General features: G+C 46.3%; 1 protein-coding gene across 1 annotated transcript in view; it reads right to left on the reverse strand.

Annotated features, from left to right (window-relative positions):
* Positions 1–755: 755 nt before the first annotated feature.
* The window catches only part of LOC141378071 (uncharacterized), a 59,311-nt gene continuing 40,463 nt past the window's right edge, over positions 756–19,603 (reverse strand). Inside the window, exons 3-4 of the mRNA XM_087286871.1 lie at positions 4,944–5,489; positions 756–4,010 (exon numbers count right to left, since the gene is read on the reverse strand). Of these exons, the coding sequence (XP_087142997.1) occupies positions 850–3,873 (3,024 nt within the window). The 5' untranslated portion in view covers positions 3,874–4,010; positions 4,944–5,489 and the 3' untranslated portion in view covers positions 756–849. The remainder of the gene's footprint in view (positions 4,011–4,943; positions 5,490–19,603) is intronic.

The raw sequence follows: 19,603 nt of genomic DNA on the forward strand, positions 1-19,603 counted from the left end.
CCGTTCCACTCCCGCCACCTCCTGCGAGAGAACCGCCCCCAGTCCCCGATCGGATAAAACAAAGGGGAGAGCAAAGTCAGGAGCGTGCAATAGCGGCCCCCCGCAAAGTATAGATTTTACCTTTGAGAAGGCCTGTTGGCACTGCTCCGACCATTGGACGGTATCCGGTCCCTCCTTTTTAGTGAGATCAGTCAATGAGCTGACAAGGGCCGAATAATTAGGGACAAAACGCCTATAATAACCTGCCAGCCCCAAAAACTGTCTCACCTCCTTTTTGGTCTTAGGTCTCGGACAGGTTGCAATAGCTGCAGTCTTATCAATTTGGGGCTGCACCTGCCCGTGACCTAAGTGGAAGCCCAGATACCTTACCTCCACTCGCCCAATTGCGCACTTCCGTGGGTTGGCCGTGAGCCCGGCCCATCGCAGCGCCGACAATACCGCCCTCAAAAGTTGCATATGCCGCTGCCAGTCATTACTGTAAATGATGATATCATCTAGATAAGCAGCGGCATATGCTGTGTGAGGGCCGAGTATTTTGTCCATCAGGCGCTGAAACGTCGCCGGTGCCCGGAACAGCCCGAACGGGAGCGTCACAAATTGGTGCAATCCAAACGGCGTAGTGAAGGCTGTTTTTTCGCGGGATATTGGAGATAAGGGGATCTACATTTACATTTACATTTAGTCATTTAGTCACACAAATGAGGACAAGGATGCAATTTACACAACTAAGAGCAACAATGAATAAGTACTAAAGGCAAGTTTCAGGTCTGTAAAGTCTAAGAAGGGAAGTGTTAGTAGTTTTTTTTTTTTTTTTGTACAGTTAGTGTGATATTCAGAGGCAATTGCAGATTAGGAAGTGAAGTGGAGACTAAATAGTTGAGTTTTTAGTCGTTTCTTGAAAATAGCGAGTGACTCTGCTGTTCTGATGCAGTTAGGGAGTTCATTCCACCAACTGGGCAGATTGAGCGTGAGCGTGAGCGAAAGTGATTTTTTCCCTCTTTGGGATGGAACCACGAGGCGACGTTCATTCACAGAACGCAAGTTTCTGGAGGGCACATAGATCTGCAGAAGTGAGTGCAGATAAGAAGGTGCTAGGCCAGAAGTCACTTTGTAGGCAAACATCAGAGTTTTGAATTTGATGCGAGCAGCAACTGGCAGCCAGTGCAAACGGACTAGCAGCGGAGTGACATGTGCTCGTTTAGGTTCATTGAAGACAACTCGTGCTGCTGCATTCTGGAGCAGTTGAAGAGGCTTGATAGAGTTAGCTGGAAGCCCAGCTAGTAGAGAGTTGCAGTAATCCAGCTTGGAGAGAACAAGAGCTTGAACAAGGAGTTGAGCTGCATGTTCAGATAAGAAGGGTCGGATCTTTCTGATGTTATAGAGTGCAAATCTGCACGATCGAGCAGTTCTATAAATGTGGTCAGAGAAGTTTAGTTGGTCATCAATCGTTACTCCAAGGCTTTTCACCATTTTGGATGCAGTAATGGTTGCCCCATCCATCTGGATTGAAAAGTTATGGTGTAGAGTCGGGTTGGCAGAAACTACAAGCATTTCCGTTTTTGCGAGGTTCAGCTGAAGATGATGATCTTTCATCCAGTGTGAAATATCCAACAGGCAGGCTGAGATACGAGCTGGAACTGAGGGATCATCAGGATGAAAAGAGAGGTATAGCTGGGTATCATCAGCATAGCAGTGGTAGGATAATCCATGTCTCTGGATGACTGGTCCTAGAGATGATGTGTAGATGGAGAAAAGAAGTGGCCCAAGAACAGAGCCTTGAGGTACCCCAGTGTTTAGATGCTGTAGGTTGGACACCTCTCCTCTCCAAGACACCCTGAATGACCTGTCAGAGAGGTAAGATCTGAACCATTGTATAACAGTGCCCGCAACGCCCAGTGACTCAAGCGTAGATAGCAGGATCTGGTGGTTGACAGTGTCAAAAGCAGCTGACAAGTCCAGCAAAATGAGGACTGATGATTTTGAGTCTGCTTTAGCCAGTCTGAGATCCTCCACGACCGGGAGCAGGGCAGTCTCAGTTGAGTGGCTTTTCTTAAAGCCGGATTGCTTGTTGTCCATGAGATTGTTTTGAGTAAGAAAGTCCAGGACTTGATTGAACACTACTTTCTCCAGAATCTTGGCCATGAATGGAAGCAGGGATACTGGTCTGTAGTTTTCAAGTAGCGTATGGTCCAGGTTGGGTTTCTTTAGCAGTGGGGTTACCCTAGCCTGCTTAAATGTAGTGGGGAATAAACCAGAGTCAAGAGATGTGTTAATTATGTGAGTCAGTGTTGGTATGACTGCAGGAGAGATGGCTTGCAAGAGATGAGAGGGAATGGGATCGAGTGGACAGGTGGTTGCATGGCTAGATAGCACAAGTTTGGACACCTCAGACTCAGAGAGCTGAGAAAAAGAGGTGAGTGTGTGTGGTGTTGGTGTTGTATCTTGCGTGTTTGTTGTAGGTGCAGCAAATTGAGCACTGATTTTTGCAGTTTTGGTGCAGAAGAATGTAGCAAAGTCATCAGTAGTAAGTGTGGAGGATGCGGGTGGAGGAGGAGGATAGAGGAGGGAGGAAAATGTTTTAAAAAGTAGGCGAGTATTAGTGGCATTGTTGATTTTCAGACGGTAATACGTCTGCTTTGCAGAAGTAACCTCAGCTGAGAAAGAGGACAGAAGAGTTTGGTATGTTAAGAGATGTGCAGGATTTTTAGTTTTCCGCCAAATTCTCTCCGCAGCCCGAAGTTTTGAGCGATGCTCACGGAGAGCATCCGAGAGCCAGGGTGCAGGAGGACTGGCACGGGCTGGCCTGGATGCAAGAGGACATAATCGGTCTAGACATGATGCTAGTGTGGAGCAGAGTGTATTAGTGGCACTGTTCGAATCAAGTGCAGTGAGTTTGCGAGATGGAGGAAGAGAGTCTGAAACAATGGTGGATAGTCTATTGGGTGAGAGAGATCGTAGGTTTCTGCGAAAGGTAACCAGTGTTGGAGTGTGTGGCGGCTCAGGAGTAATGTGGATGTTGAGAGACAGAAGGAAATGATCAGATATTTGTAGTGGAGTTACTATTGTTTGATCAGTGAAGCAGTGTCGTGTGTAAATAAGGTCTAGCTGATTACCTGATTTGTGGGTAGCAGAAGTAGGTGCTCTTTTTAGGTCAAAAGAGGCAAGCAAAGTCTGAAAGTCTGCAGCTTGCGGTTTGTCAACGTAAATGTTGAAGTCACCTAGCACCAATAAGGGAGTGTCAAAATTAGAAAAAGATGAGAGAAGAACATCCAGTTCATCTAGGAAGTGACCTAATTTACCTGGTGGGCGGTAGATGACAACCACATTTATGTAGAAGGGGTGGATAATGGTGACTGCATGGAATTCAAAGGAGCTGATTGTTGGCAGGGACGGTATCAGAGTAAATTTCCATTCTTTGGAAATTAGTAGTCCAGTCCCACCCCCTCTCCCTGTCTGACGAGGAGTGTGGGAAAAAGAGAAATTAGCAGAAAGAGTAGCATGTGTAGCAGTGTCCTCCGGCCTCAACCAGGTCTCAGTTAGAGCCATGAGATTATAGTCAGAATATGTAGCTATGGAGGTAATAAAATCAGCCTTGTTAACAGCTGATTGACAGTTCCAGAGGCCCACGGAGAGAGAGAGTTGTGAAATAGTAGATACATGTATTGAACGAAGGTTGTGAGGATTACGCCTGCAGCGTACCTCCCGTGTTTTGCGAGTGTTAGTAACAACAGGAATTAGAAAACACATAATAAAAGTGCACTGACAACAAAAAATAAGTGTAAAGTAAAACAATACAGTAAAGTACTCAAGTGCTTTGTCGGTGTCTTTGCTCGGTGGAGTCGCGCAGGTAGATTCGATGGTCTTTACCCTCATCGGTCTTCACACGAGGCGGTCTTCACACAAGGCTGCCGGGACCGCTGCCACGGTGAACTAGTTGTTTATATAACCCCAAAGCACTAGCTGATTGAATTCAGCTGGACACGCCTCGAGAGTCAAAACAAGGGCCGAAACTGAGGCGGACGACTGCGTTCGCTACACAAGCTCTTATAGTAACCAAGGAAACAGTGGCTAAACAACTTCTAGTATTATACACAACTGAAAGCAAGTTTAAATGTCCTACAACTTTACACAAACAGCTGGAAACAAGTCCTCAAACCATACACAACAACTGAAACAAATCTTAAATGTACTTACAGGCTGCTGGTCTAGATGCTGCTAAAGTGCTTCTCCTGCCGACTAATGCTAGCGTGCTCACTATATAGTGGTTACCTGGCGTTTGGACACGCCTCCCGAGTCAAAACAAGGGCCGAAACTGAGGCGGACGACGCGAAACCGCGTCTGCGTTCGCTACACAAGCTCTTATAGTAACCAAGGAAACAGTGGCTAAACAACTTCTAGTATTATACACAACTGAAAGCAAGTTTAAATGTCCTACAACTTTACACAAACAGCTGGAAACAAGTCCTCAAACCATACACAACAACTGAAACAAATCTTAAATGTACGTACAGGCTGCTGGTCTAGATGCTGCTAAAGTGCTTCTCCTGCCGACTAATGCTAGCGTGCTCACTATATAGTGGTTACCTGGCGTTTGGACACGCCTCCCGAGTCAAAACAAGGGCCGAAACTGAGGCGGACAACGCAAAACCGCGTCTGCGTTCGCTACACAAGCTCTTATAGTAACCATGGAAACAGTGGCTAAACAACTTCTAGTATTATACACAACTGAAAGCAAGTTTAAATGTCCTACAACTTTACACAAACAGCTGGAAACAAGTCCTCAAACCATACACAACAACTGAAACAAATCTTAAATGTACTTACAGGCTGCTGGTCTAGATGCTGCTAAAGTGCTTCTCCTGCCGACTAATGCTAGCGTGCTCACTATATAGTGGTTACCTGGCGTTTGGACACGCCTCCCGAGTCAAAACAAGGGCCAAAACTGAGGCGGACGACGCGAAACCGCGTCTGCGTTCGCTACACAAGCTCTTATAGTAACCAAGGAAACAGTGGCTAAACAACTTCTAGTATTATACACAACTGAAAGCAAGTTTAAATGTCCTACAACTTTACACAAACAGCTGGAAACAAGTCCTCAAACCATACACAACAACTGAAACAAATCTTAAATGTACTTACAGGCTGCTGGTCTAGATGCTGCTAAAGTGCTTCTCCTGCCGACTAATGCTAGCGTGCTCACTATATAGTGGTTACCTGGCGTTTGGACACGCCTCCCGAGTCAAAACAAGGGCCGAAACTGAGGCGGACGACGCGAAACCGCGTCTGCGTTCGCTACACAAGCTCTTATAGTAACCAAGGAAACAGTGGCTAAACAACTTCTAGTATTATACACAACTGAAAGCAAGTTTAAATGTCCTACAACTTTACACAAACAGCTGGAAACAAGTCCTCAAACCATACACAACAACTGAAACAAATCTTAAATGTACTTACAGGCTGCTGGTCTAGATGCTGCTAAAGTGCTTCTCCTGAGATCTGCCAATAGCCCTTCGTTAAATCCAATGTCGAGTAATATCGAGCAGCACCTAACCGGTCGAGCAACTCGTCAATACGCGGCATTGGATAAGCGTCGAATTTCGACACAGCATTCACCTTGCGATAATCCACACAGAACCGGACCGATCCGTCCGTCTTAGGTACCAAGACAATCGGGCTGGCCCAGTCGCTGTGGAATTCTTCTACTACTCCCATTTTCAACATATTATTAAATTCTTCCTGAATCACTTTTTTCTTGTGTTCAGGTAGGCGATACTGCCGAGTCCTAACGACCACGCCCGGTTCGGTCTCGATATGGTGCTGAATCAGGTTGGTACGACCGGGCAGGGGCGAAAACACGTCAGAGTATTCACGTTGGAGGTGCCGGATGTCGAGGAGCTGGCTCGCTGAGAGATGATCGCCCCCGGTGACCAGAGCGCTTGGCCGTTCACGGCCAGAGCTCTCCGGCCCCAGGTTATCCTCGTTAGTAACAAGCGTAGCCAGCGCCACGTCCTCCGGCTCCCTCCACTGCTTAAGCAGATTAATGTGATAAATCTGACGCGAATCAGCCCTGTCCGAACGAACCACCTCGTAATCGAGATCACTGACTCGTCGTGTGACCACAAACGGCCGCGAGTAATTTAGAGCTGGAAGTGGGTAGCAGTACAACTACTTTATCTCCTAGTGAAAATTTACGGAGTTTAGTGCCCTTATCATATCGCCGGCGTTGGTCATCCTGAGCCTTAAGCAAATTCTCTGTAGAGAGCCGCCCCAGGTTGTGGAGTTTTTTGCTCTAAGGTCCAGGATATATTGAATTTCATTTTTACTTTTAGAAGGCTCGTCCTCCCAAGCCTCTCTAACAACATCCAAAACGCCTCTGGGCTGTCTGCCGTAGAGAAGCTCGAAGGGGGAAAACCCCGTGGAGGCTTGGGGAACCTCCCGCACAGCAAATAATAGAGGCTCCAACCACTTATCCCAATTTTTCGCGTCCTCGTGAACGAATTTACGGATCATTGATCATTGAGCCCGTCTGTTTGTGGGTGATAGACGCTGGTGCGAATAGATTTAATGCCCAATAATCCGTAAAGCTCGCGCATCGTGCGTGACAAGAACGCAGTGCCTTGATCAGTGAGAATCTCCTTGGGGATTCCCACACGGGAGATGAGGTGAAACAGCGCCTCCGCAACGCTCTTTGCTGAGATGTTACGGAGCGCGACTGCTTCCAGGTAGCGGGTTGCATAATCCACTAGAACTAATGCAAACCGATGCCCGCGTGCAGATCGCTCTAATGGCCCGATGAGATCCATACCAATTCTCTCGAAGGGGATCTCCATAATTGGTAAAGGGCGCAATGGCGCTTTTGGGGTGGCCAGTGGATTTACCAGCTGACATTCACGGCACGCCGCGCACCATCTGCTGACGTCACCGTGAATGCCCGGCCAAAAGAATCGGGTCATGAGGCGATTTAGTGTGGCCGCCTGACCTAAATGTCCGGCCATAGGATTAGAATGAGCCGCCTGAAAAAGCATTTCCCGGCGGCTCTTTGGTACTAATAGCTGGGTTGTATCTTCTTTTGTCTGAGCGTCTTGGGTCACTCGATACACCCTATCATTAATCACTGCAAAATACGGATAGGAGAGGGGTCTATCAGGCTGAAGGATTTTCCCATCAATAACCTGCACTCTTTCGAGTGCATGTTTTAGCGTGTCATCACGCGACTGCTCCAGGGGAAAGTCTTTACACCGGGAAATTCCCAGCCCTTCCCCTGAGTCAGTGCGTGACGTCACCGCCTGGGATTCCCCCAGCTGAGCGACACGTCCCCTATCCGGCGATTTCTTCTTCCAAGAAGCACCCGCACATAAGACTCCCAATAATCTATTAAATCCAGGCCAATTAGTTCCCAGAATTAGCGGGTGTTTGAGGTGCGGGTTAACTGCTACCTCTACTCTATGTTTTTTCCCCCGAAATTGAATGTCTATTGCCGTTAGCGGGTAGTGAATTATATCCCCGTGCACACACCTTACCCTTACCGTGCGGCTCATATCCAATGCCGGGTCTTGAAGCAGGCTTTGGTGGATGGAAGTCTGGTTACACCCCGAATCCACCAAAGCTTGATATGTACCCCCTTTTATACTCACTGGTACCCGGTATAGCCTGTTGCGACCGGGGGCGACGATTGGCGTGGCGGGGACGCGAATCAGCGCACTCGCCTCCTTCACGGAGCAAATTTTTAGTGCGCTATCTTCGTGCCTGCGACGCGAATGCATCGGCCCGGACCTTCCCACTATACCCCCGGGGCCAGCAGGAGCAACCAATTGAACCGGAGAGAATCCTGGCAGTGTCTGGGCAACCGCCAGGCGTCGTTGCTCCACCCCTCTGCCCGAATGGGGCCCCGCCCCTCTTGGGACGTTTGGCAGATCCGCTATTGCGCACCGCCGTCTGGGTGCCGGTGTGGGCGGTCCCCGCAGTCTGGGCCTGGGAACAGGAAGAGAGAGAGAGAGAGGGGGAGAAGAGAGAGAGGTTATTTTGCCGACCCTGGACCTCGCCACCAGGTGATCCTCCGCCAGTCGGATGGCCGTCTCCAGATCGTCAGGCCGGTGGCACTGGACCCACTCCGATGTTCGGGAGGGGAGGCGGGTGATGAATTGTTCCAGCACCACGGCATCCACCAGTTGGGCGGTGGTTCGGCCATCCTGTACCAGCCATCTGCGGCAGGCGTCACGGAGCTGCTGGGCGAATGCAAAGGGCCGGCCGCCTTCAGCTAAAACCAGCGATCGGAAGAGCTGACGTTGCTCCTCCGGGTTGCGGCCGGCCCGCTGGAGAATAGCTCGCTTCAGATCAGCGTATTCAAGGAGATTCTGGGCCAGTAGCTGCTGTTCGGCGATTTGGGCTTCGCCTGAGAGCAGCGGGATGACTCGTACCGGCCACTCAGCCCGCGGCCAGCCACACACCTCAGCCATCTTTTCAAAAAGATCCAGGAACACTTCCGGATCATCCTCCGGCACCATTTTCTGTAAGGCGATGGGAGGGTGGGCGGCAGATGTCGGAGCGGGCCGGATCCCCTGGGACAGCAGACTCCGGATTTGCTCGCGGTCCTCCCGCTGGGCCTCCATGAGGATTGGAAATGTTGTACCTGGATGTTCTTCAGTTCCACCAGCGTCTCATGTTGTTGTTGGTGGAGGACCGAGAGGGCCTGGATAGCTTCCGCAAATGGCATTCTTGACGGAGTTGTCATTCTGGCAGTGAGGCTCTTCTCCTTTCCCGGGTTTCGGCACCACTGTAGTATAGTTCGTTGTTGTGTGGGAAGAAGAAGACAGGGTCGGCGATATCAGGTAAACAATATATTTTATTTTGTTTTTGCACAGTACTAGCAAACTGTGTCCATCTGTGAGTGTGTGTGTGCTCTCTCCTCTCCCGACTGCTCCTCCTGTTCTCCTTAAGAAGGGAGTCTCTCCGAACCAATCACTAGAAAGACAGGTCTTATTTATCATTTCTGATTGACCCGCTGATTAGCCGCCGGGCTCCTAGCATGCTCTCACCCCTGATTGGGTGTTCGATCACGCTTACCTCTCCACAGGTATTCTATTGATTACATTAAAGAATTTTTTGTTAAACCTTCAGGAGTAGTAGATGTTAGCAAATTCAAAGGAAAATGTGGTGTAATCTGGAATATTGATTCCCAAAAACACTTAGAAGGTATGAAGATCCACAATTTGCCTCACCTTTTCGAGCAACAGGAACAAAACATGTAAAGATAATAAAGCCAGCAAAAAAAATGCGAAAATCAAACTTTACCCGATATAGATAGATATAAAGATCAAACTCCAGCACTAGCAGACTTCTTTTGGAAATTTGGATTTTGGATTTCTTTCTTGTGTGGGAACAGAAAGCTGTTACCTTCTTTACCCTTAGGATGGACTGGAACATGTACTAGAGTACGTATAATACAAGAAATACAAGTAATAAATTGGAATACTGAATCTACAATAGGTGAAAGTGACACAATTAATTATAGAGTTAAAAGAAGTTATAAACCAGACCCTACAGTATACATAGATTCCATAGGTCAGCCACGAGGTATACCAGATCAATTCAAAGCAAGAAATGAGGTTAAATCAGGAATTGAATCAACACTTTGTGATGGGCAGCTGCTTTTGATGTTTGTGATTATTGTGTGAGGTATATTATGTGTAAAAGATCGATGATAACAATATCTATATATATATTAATCCTGTTATGAACCCCAGTTTTTTAAGGCTCGTCTAGGGAAGGGGTTAGCAACATAAAAGGACACAGAAACCAGACTTACGATTCTCTATTTATTTAGAGACCAGAAGATACGTGTCCTATCTAATTAAGGTGGCAACAGAAATATAAATCATTAATCAAACAATAACCAAGTCAAAGCAATTGCTTTGACTAACAAACAAAAACATATATTATAAAGAAAATATTGATAAAAAAAATACATAGATCAAAGAAACGGCACAACACCAGCATGGCTCCTCAGCAGCGGCTGCACAAGACGCGCACAGAAGTTCGGACCTTCTTCATCAGGGCAAGATACGGAGAGATTCTCAGCAAGTACGGGTCATACTCTCCAAAGAGAGACAAGATCGCGAGGATCAGTCAGACGCGCTGGAAATCAAGAGCCACCCCGACACACACTCAGCTTCCGCTTATAAAGACGACAAGTTGAATTAGCGGCAGGTGCAAGGCGGAGCCAGCCTCAAAGAAAAGAAATTGCAATTAATAAAACAATCTCCACCACAACACAAATCACGAAGAGAATAATAATAATAATAATAATAATAATAATGAAGGAAGGCTAAATAAAGAATAAACCATGACACCTCCCCCCCTGAAGAAAGAAACAGTTTTCACTTCTCCTATCCTTGTTTTCCCATTGGAAAACCACATTTTCAGTTCCTCTTTTATGACGAATTTCAAGATTGTATGGCTGTACCATTAATGCCCAACGCATCAAGCGCTGATTATGGTTGTACATTCTGCTCAGAAAAACAAGAGGATTATGGTCAGTATGGACAATAACTGGATATAAACTACCTGAAACATAAACATCAAAATGTCTCAACGCTAAAAGTAATGCCAGGGTTTCTTTTTCTATGGTGGAATAGTTTAACTGATGTCGATTAAACTTAGCAGAAAAATAGGATACAGGATGCACCACTCCGTCAGCACCCTCCTGGAGAAGAACATCTCACGCTCCCACGGCACTAGCATCCACCTCCAGCTGGAACGCACGAGACACGTCAGGAGCGGAGAAAACAGGAGCACTGCAAAGAAGGGATTTTGCAGACAAAAATGCCTGTTGGCAATCAGTCCAACAAAACTCAACCTTTGGACTGCACAATCGCGTTTACGGAGCTACCACGCTTGAAAAGTTTTTACAAAAACAGCGGTAAAATCCCACCATACCCAGAAATCGACGCAACTCTCGTCTCGTAGCAGGTACAGGATACTCTAAGACCGCAGAGATTTTTACATCTACGGGCTTCACAAACCCATTTCCCACTTGCTTACCTAGATAGGTAACAGAAGCTTTAGCGAACTCACACTTTTTGAGATTCAAGGTGAGGGAGGCAGCAGATAAACGGTGAAAAACGTCAGAAAGAGATGAAAGATGTTCAGACCAAGTCAGAGAGTGAATTACTACATCGTCCAAGTAGGTGTTACAGTTTGAAACATCACCCAACACGATAGACATTAAACGCTGAAAAGTTGCCGGTGTGTTACGCAAACCGAATGCCATCCGCGTATACTGTAGAAATGCGTCCGGAGTCACAAACGCAGAGATATTAGATGCGCGCTCCGATAGTGATATCTGCCAATAACCTTTTAAGAGATCTAATTTCGTGATGTATTTCGCAGCACCAAGGTTATCGATGCAGTCATCAATACGGGGAAGTGGGAACGCATCAGGCACAGTAACAGCATTAATTTTTCGAAAATCCGTACAAAAACGGAAAGATCCATCAGCTTTCGGCACTAATATGCATGGAGAGCTCCACGAACTACTACTTGGTACAGCAAAACCATTTCGCAAAAGATAATCAACTTCGGCTTTCATTACCTCTCTCTTATTTATTGGACAGCGATAAGCATGTTGCTTAATCGGTAATGCATCTCCGACATCGATGTCATGCGTCAGGACAGCGGTACCACGGGGCACATCACTGAACAAATCTGGAAAACTCTCCAAAAGCTTTTGTATATCCTGCACCTGATCATGGGACAGATAAGTAAGCTGAGAAGGCAAAGTTAGTAACAATTCTGAGTTTTTCATTAATCCACCGTTTAACACTTCAATCGGCATACTAAAGCCATCATCCACATCCTCGGGTAACGTGCAAGTCAGCAAAGACACACCCTCCTTTATGTCAGTCGCTGGTTTCCACTCACCTGCAGAAACACTAACGGTCTCAGTATCAGCACGGTCGACATAGGACTTAATCATATTGACATGGCAAAAACGAGTCTTTCTCCTCCGATCAGGAGTATGGATTATATAGCCCGTTTCGCCAACCTTACTTTTCACAAGGTAAGGACCAGAAAACCACGCAGTCAGAGCAGACCCAGGGGTAGGAATTAAAATCAACACTTTCTCACCTGGCGAAAAATTACGCACCACTGTTTTTTGGTCATAGAAACGCTTCATTTTCTGTTGAGAGAGTGAAAGAGCTTCCCTAGCAAGATCACAAGCTTTTCGCAAGCGCTCCCGCGTATGAGAAACAAAGTCGATCACGTTAGTCTTACAAGGACTGATACCAAGGAATTCCTCCTTTAGCATCTTCATTGGCCCTCGAATTTCAAAACCGAACACCAACTCAGATGGGCTAAATCCTAGGGAATCTTGTCGCGCTTCACGCATTGCAAATAAAACAAAAGGAACGGCTTCGTCCCATTCGTTTCCAGTTTCAACGCAGAATTTACGGAGAGCAGATTTTAACGTTTGATGCCAACGCTCTAAAGCTCCTTGCGACTCTGGGTGATACGCATTTGACACAACATGAGAAACTCCTAATGCTTTTAGTGAGTTTTTAAACAAGCGAGAAAGAAAGTTTGAACCCTGGTCTGTTTGAACAATTTTTGGCAATCCAAAAGTTGTGAAGAATTTTGTTAACGCTTTAGTGACAGATTTAGCAGTTATATTCCTTAAAGGAATCGCTTCTGGGAATCGAGTAGCGGCGCACATAACAGTTACTAGATATTGGCAACCAGACTTTGCACGAGGAAGAGGACCGACACAGTCCACCAAAACTCGTTCAAATGGCTCACCTACAGCAGGTATAGGACAGAGAGGAGCAAGTGGCACAGACTGATTCGGCTTTCCACTCACTTGACAGACGTGACAAGACTTACAGTAGTTGGCAACGTCCGATTTTAATCCCGGCCAAAAGAAATGCCTAAGCACCCGATGGTAGGTCTTATTAATTCCGAGATGACCGGACCAAAGATGGTCATGAGCCAAACTCAACACAGACTGTCTAAATTTAGATGGAACCACAATTTGATATACCCAATCATCCTCATTCTCTGGCTCACTCAAAGTACTAACCCACTTTCGCATCAGCACGGAGTCTTTCCAAACATAATGACAGTTTCGCCGGCACGGCGAACTAACCTCAGCATTTGTGCGACATTTTTGTAATGTTGGATCACCCTTCTGCGCATCAATCAAAGCTTCTCGAGAAACAGGCAAATCCGTACCAAGATCAGAACGAACAGACGACGTCGCCGTTTGATCTTTAACCACAGATTCTGGAAGCACATCATCTCCTAGAATCTGGGAAAAAAAGAGTCGTTAAGGCACTGATTTTCTGAACGATCACATTTTAATTGTGCTCGAGTAGTAACGACACTAGGAAAAACTTCGGGAAAAGTTTCAGCGCATACATCAAGTTGCTTTTCATAAGAAGGAAGATTAGTCACCTGCACAACCGGCATAACTTTACCCCCAGCAATATTATTGCCCATAATAAAGTCAATTCCCTTTACTGGTAACGATGCACGCACTGCCACTTCAAAACATCCAGATGCCAACTCCGATGTTACCCACACACGATGCAATGGAACGGTTACATACCCCATTTCAATGCCTTGAATAATCGTGCTGGTCTCACACGCAGTGGAGTCGCAAAAATCTAAAGCGTCTGCTAAAATGAAAGATTGAGATCCTCCAGTATCACGAAGAATTCGTACGGACTTCCTACCACCGTCCCCCTCATTCAGTGATACAAAACCGTCGAAGACAAAAGGTTTGAAACATGGATCTGGTTCGGGAATGGAAGAAAAAGGCAGAGTTTTCTCTAAAACCGAACCTCGAGGCTGCATTGATTCCTGTCGCTCCTGTTTTCGTTGTAAAGTATGGCATTCAGACATTATGTGTCCCAAATTATGGCAATACCTGCATTCTTTTCGAGATTTTAAGTTAGAAGAAGCCCAAACTTTATTTTCAGGAATTTTCTCATTCTCGTATCCGGACAACACATTCTCACTTGTACGCTTAAACACAGTTTTGTGCATTAACGCATATTCATCCGCTAATACAGCTGCTTGTTGTACAGTGCTGACCTTCTGTTCGTTTAAGTATAAAGCAGTACGTTCAGGAACGCAATTTTTAAACTCCTCTATTAACATAAGCTTTCGCAAAGAATTTAAGTCTGTAACTTTACATGCTTTTACCCAGCGATCAAACAGTATTCCTTTCTCACGCGAAAACTCAACATAAGTTTGAGATGCAGATTTTTTCGTAGTACGAAAACGCTGTCTATAATGCTCAGGAACTAACTCATATGCCCGCAAAATCGCAGCTTTCATAGCCTCATTCTGAATGCTATCCTCCACAGAAAGTGATGCACAGACCTCCTGTGCCTTACCTGTTAATTTGCATTGAAGCATCAAAGCCCATACCTCGTTTGGCCACTTCAAAGCAGTCGCAATTCGTTCAAAAGCTTGAAAATACGCTTCAACTTCTTTTTCACGGAAACATGGAACTAGTGCAATATTCTTTGCTACATTGAAATACCTTGACGGAATTAACGCATCAGGTTTCTCATCAGATGGAACAGAATTCACAACGATACTGGCATCAGCTGGGGCAGTAGCCACGTCTACGCCACCATTTACGTTAATAGATCTCACAGGTGTTTTAGATAAAGTCTGAGCAGCCTGTAATTCTAACTCTCGCATACGCACTTTCATATCCGCATCAATTCGATACATTTCAATCTGATGTTTTAAATCATCTTGTCTCGCTTGAGCTCGATCTTGTGTTTCAAGTTGTAATCGCGCTAAACGAAGTTTTAAAAGCCAATCTGAACGAAATTCAGTTGATGCCTCAGAAAGAGAAGCTGGTTCAAACTTAGGCAGGGAAAAAGGTGGACATACCTCCTCATTGACCACATCCCCTGGTGTAGTCAAATCACCAACCCGCACTTGTGAAGAACCTTCTGCATCCACTAATGATTCAGCAGCTTGGGTAACCACTGTCTCTGTTACAGGAAAGATACATTTGTCAATCAGAAAATCACTTATACACGCCTTTATCTCTGCTTTACGCTGAGTTTTAACAACAGGAATTTCAAAATGTTGAGCGATCAAAAATAAATCGTTTTTACGGCACACTTCCAATTCCTCAACACTAGGTTGATCTATGAAATGATTTAAATCAAAAGTTGCCAATCCTTCAAAACATATGTTGTGAGCAAAAAAAATAAAAAATACCAAACACCCAGCCCAGTCCTACACCTTCCTAACCAGAAAACTAACTAAACTCAGCTAGTCTTCAGAGGGTACCGATTAAGAGTTTTTTTCTCTCCCCTGGAATACCTCCAAAAATAATAAACTAAAATAATAAAGCAAAACAATAAACAGTCAGCCGTAGCCAGACTGGCGCAAAGCACAGCCTGTTGGCTTACTCTAACTCACCCAGGCAGGAGTCGGTAAATGATTTACTCACCACATAAGCTAGTCACTGAAAAACACTAATTTTAAGAATTTTACTTAATTCAGGACGAGCTCCCATTTATGTTACGAACCCCAGTTTTTTAAGGCTCGTCTAGGGAAGGGGTTAGCAACATAAAAGGACACAGAAACCAGAATTACAATTCTCTATTTATTTAGAGACCAGAAGATACGTGTCCTATCTAATTAAGGTGGCAACAGAAATATAAATCATTAATCAAACAATAACCAAGTCAAAGCAATTGCTTTGACTAACAAACAAAAACATATATCATAAAGAAAATATTGATAAAAAAAATACATAGATCAAAGAAACAGCACAACACCAGCATGGCTCCTCAGCAGCGGCTGCACAAGACGCGCACAGAAGTTCGGACCTTCTTCATCAGGGCAAGATACGGAGAGATTCTCAGCAAGTACGGGTCATACTCTCCAAAGAGAGACAAGATCGTGAGGATCAGTCAGACGCGCTGGAAATCAAGAGCCACCCCGACACACACTCAGCTTCCGCTTACAAAGGCGACAAGTTGAATTAGCGGCAGGTGCAAGGCGGAGCCAGCCTCAAAGAAAAGAAATTGCAATTGATAAAACAATCTCCACCACAACACAAATCACGAAGAGAATAATAATAATAATAATAATAATAATAATAATGAAGGAAGGCTAAATAAAGAATAAACCGTGACAATCCTATAATGAATTCTACAGAACTGTGACACCTACAGGCAAGTGCTGAACCAATTGCACGCTCATGCTTTAAACCCTATTTTCTATGAAACAGAAATAAACAGAGGAAGAAGTATTTTACTATCCCTATGTCAAAAGTTGGGGTAGATGTTTGGCTTCTCCTTCTGCCACAGTGCGGTAGCATAATCTAGTCAATTGGTAACTATTATGTGGCTAATATCAGTCACTAGATAGTGGTAACTAAGAGAACCGGATTATGAAACTGCACTATGTGTCATGTCCTCGGTTTGATCATCTGAGCCACTGGTTGTTGTTGTCTTGTTTGTATTATCTATGTGCCTTTCCCTAGCATGTTTTGTTTTGATCCTCCCCCACATGCCTTCTGTTTACTCTCTAATTCCACGCCATCCTCCTGTTTAAGCTATTACGTTATTAAGTTAATGTCACTCACCTGCTCTTCTTGATTTCTCCCTCTATTTATTCCTTCCCTTAGTACTGTCCTGTGTCAGATTGTTGTTTGCCCTTCTCGTGTTTCCCTTGATCTCCCGGTCCTGTCCAGTCAGCCTTTTTTCCTGTTGTATCTGACTCCCGATCTGCATCTTTGATTTTGCCTTTTTTTGCTACCAGGCCCGTTCCTGTTTAATTTCATTCCTGCTGCTCGCCTGTCTATTCTCTCCGCTTCAGCGATCCATTTTCCAGCCTCCTCCAGCCCCGCAGCGCTCACTCTTCCTCTCGGGTGTCGCGGCCCAGGAAACGCAACCCATCGGTATCGCCCCCTGCTGGCGGTACTTATTATTACACCCCTGGGAGAAGCCCAGGAGGTTTTTGTTCCTTGTTTTTTGTTGGATTTTTTGGACCTTTTTGTTACACTTTTTTTTCCCCTTTTTACTGACTTTAGTTTTCTAAGACTTTTTTCCTCTACGGAAAGTTTACGTTTAAGTTTTTTTTCCCTTTGGAAGTTTTTGAGAATCCTCCATACTGAAGCTATTGAACATCTAATTTTCCTCTTCGGAGCTGTTTTTGTTGAAGAACATTTTTCCGCTCTGAGTTTGCTATTTGCTTTTATTTAAATAAACTGTGAAGGACCTGCATTTGTGTCTTTTGTTTGCCTTGATCAGATCCTTGACAGAACAATCTGACCAGGATGGACACAGCAGGCCAAGACCCAGTTAGATCTGCCGTGGCTCAGCAGGGAGCCCTGCTCGGGTAGCATGAGACCAGACTCTCCAACACTACAAGAGAGGTAGAGTTTCTGGCTAATCAGGTGACTGACCTCACTGCTCGCATACAGGACCTTCAGCTAGAAGCAGCGCAAGGAGGCCATGTTCCCCGTCATGAGCCCGAACCCCGCTGTAACAACCCACCCACCTATGACGGCGATCCCAACTCATGCCGGGCCTTCCTGTCCCAATGTTCGGTTGTGTTTGCTCTTCAACCGCGCACGTATGCAGCAGAAGAGACAAGAGTGGCCTTTGTTTTAACTCTTCTCACAGGCAGAGCCCGTGACTGGGGTACCTCTGTTTGGGAATCCAGATCTCCATGTTGTGCCTCCTTTGACGAACTCAGACAGGAGATGATGAGGCTTTTTGACAGGTCAGCCAGGGGACAGGAGGCTGCAGACCAGCTAGCACGACTTCGCCAGGGGAGTTGCTCTGTTACTGAATACGCAATCCAGTTCAAGACCCTGGCTGCCTCGTGCGACTGGAATGAGGGAGCTTGCAGGGCAATGTTTCATGCTGGCCTAGAAGAGGAGATCCAGGATGAACTGGCAACCCTTGACTTGCCCCATGACTTCGATGACCTCATCAACCTGGCACTTCGCGTCGAGGTCCGTCTTTGCTGACGACACCGCCGAAGGCTGGTCCATTCCTCAGCCACGATGGATGATCCCAGTTCACTCACTGCCTCTGCAACTTTGTCTGACCCCGAACCCATGCAGGTGGGGCACCTCCGCCTCACACCCCAGGAGATACAGCAACGACTGGCTCGGGGCCTGTGCCTCTACTGTGGCAAGCCTGGACATTTTGCAGCATCCTGTCCAGCAAAAGTCAAGGCTCACTAGTGAAACGGGGGATCCTGGTGAGCACTATATTCCCCCTCTTCCCGTACCCTACTTCCTGTGTCAGTCCAGTATGGGGACTCCTCTAACTGTTGTTCAGCCCTCATTGATTCTGTGGCGGAGGGAAATTTTTTTGGACTGCTCTATGGCTGCTCAGTGGGGAATTCCTGCCATCCCTCTCCCTAAACCCATTCCTGCTCGGTCCCTAGATGGTACCCTGATTGCCACAGTCTCCCATACTTCCCCCAGTGTAAGTCTTATAGTTTCTGGCAATCACCGTAAGGTCACCAAGTTGTACCTTTCAGATTCTCCCAGTGCTCCCATTGTTTTGGATCACCCCTGGTTGGTGCAGCATGGTCCTCACGTGGATTGGTCCGGAAACTCTATCTTGTCTTGGAGTCATTCCTGTCTTAAGTCTTTTCTTGGTCCTGCCCCGTTTCCTGGTTCTGTCTCTTCTGTGTTGCAGGTGGAGCCGGATGATCTGACCGGGGTTCTGGCGGAGTACCGTGATTTGTCCCTGGTGTTCAGTAAGTCCCGGGCCACCACTCTGCCTCCGCATCGACCCTACGATTGTGCCATAGAGCTCCTCCCAGGCACTTCTCCGCCAAAGGGTCACTTATATTCCCTTTCCAGTCCAGAAAGAGAGGCTATGGACAAGTACATTAACGAATCCCTTAAGGCTGGCTTCATCTGCCCTTCCTCATCTCCTGCTGTTGCTGGGTTCTTCTTCGTTAAGAAGAGGGATGGCTCCCTTCGACCCTGTATTGGTTATCGAGGGCTGAATGACATCACTGTTAAGAACAGGTACCCCTTGCCTCTTATGTCTTTAGCCTTTGAACTCCTGCAGGGAGCTAAGGTCTTCACCAAGCTTGACCTCCGTAATGCCTACCACCTCATTCGCATACGGGAGGGGGATGAGTGGAAGACAGCCTTCAACACACCCACGGGACACTTTGAATATTGGGTCCTTCCCTTTGGTCTGACCAATGCCCCAGCTGTCTTTCAGGCCCTGGTCAACGACGTCCTGAGAGACATGGTAAACCAGTTTGTCTTTGTGTACCTTGATGATATCTTGATATTCTCTCCATCTCTACAGGTACACACTCAGCATGTTCGCAAGGTGCTGCAACAACTACTAGAGAACCAGCTGTTTGTTAAGGTGGAGAAGTGCGTCTTCCATGCCAAGTCTGTGTCGTTCCTGGGACTTGTGATTTTGGTGGGTGAGATCAAAGCTGACCCCTCTAAGGTAAGGGCTGTTGCCGAGTGGCCAACTCCTGACTCTCGTAAGGCATTGCAGCGGTTCCTGGGATTTGCCAACTTTTATCGGCGATTCATCCGGAACCTTGGTCTGATTGCTGCACCTTTAACTGCGCT

Source organism: Danio rerio, chromosome 16 (genome assembly GCF_052040795.2).
Source record: "Danio rerio strain M-AB ecotype USA chromosome 16, GRCz13ab, whole genome shotgun sequence".
Taxonomy (NCBI): Eukaryota; Metazoa; Chordata; class Actinopteri; order Cypriniformes; family Danionidae; genus Danio; species Danio rerio.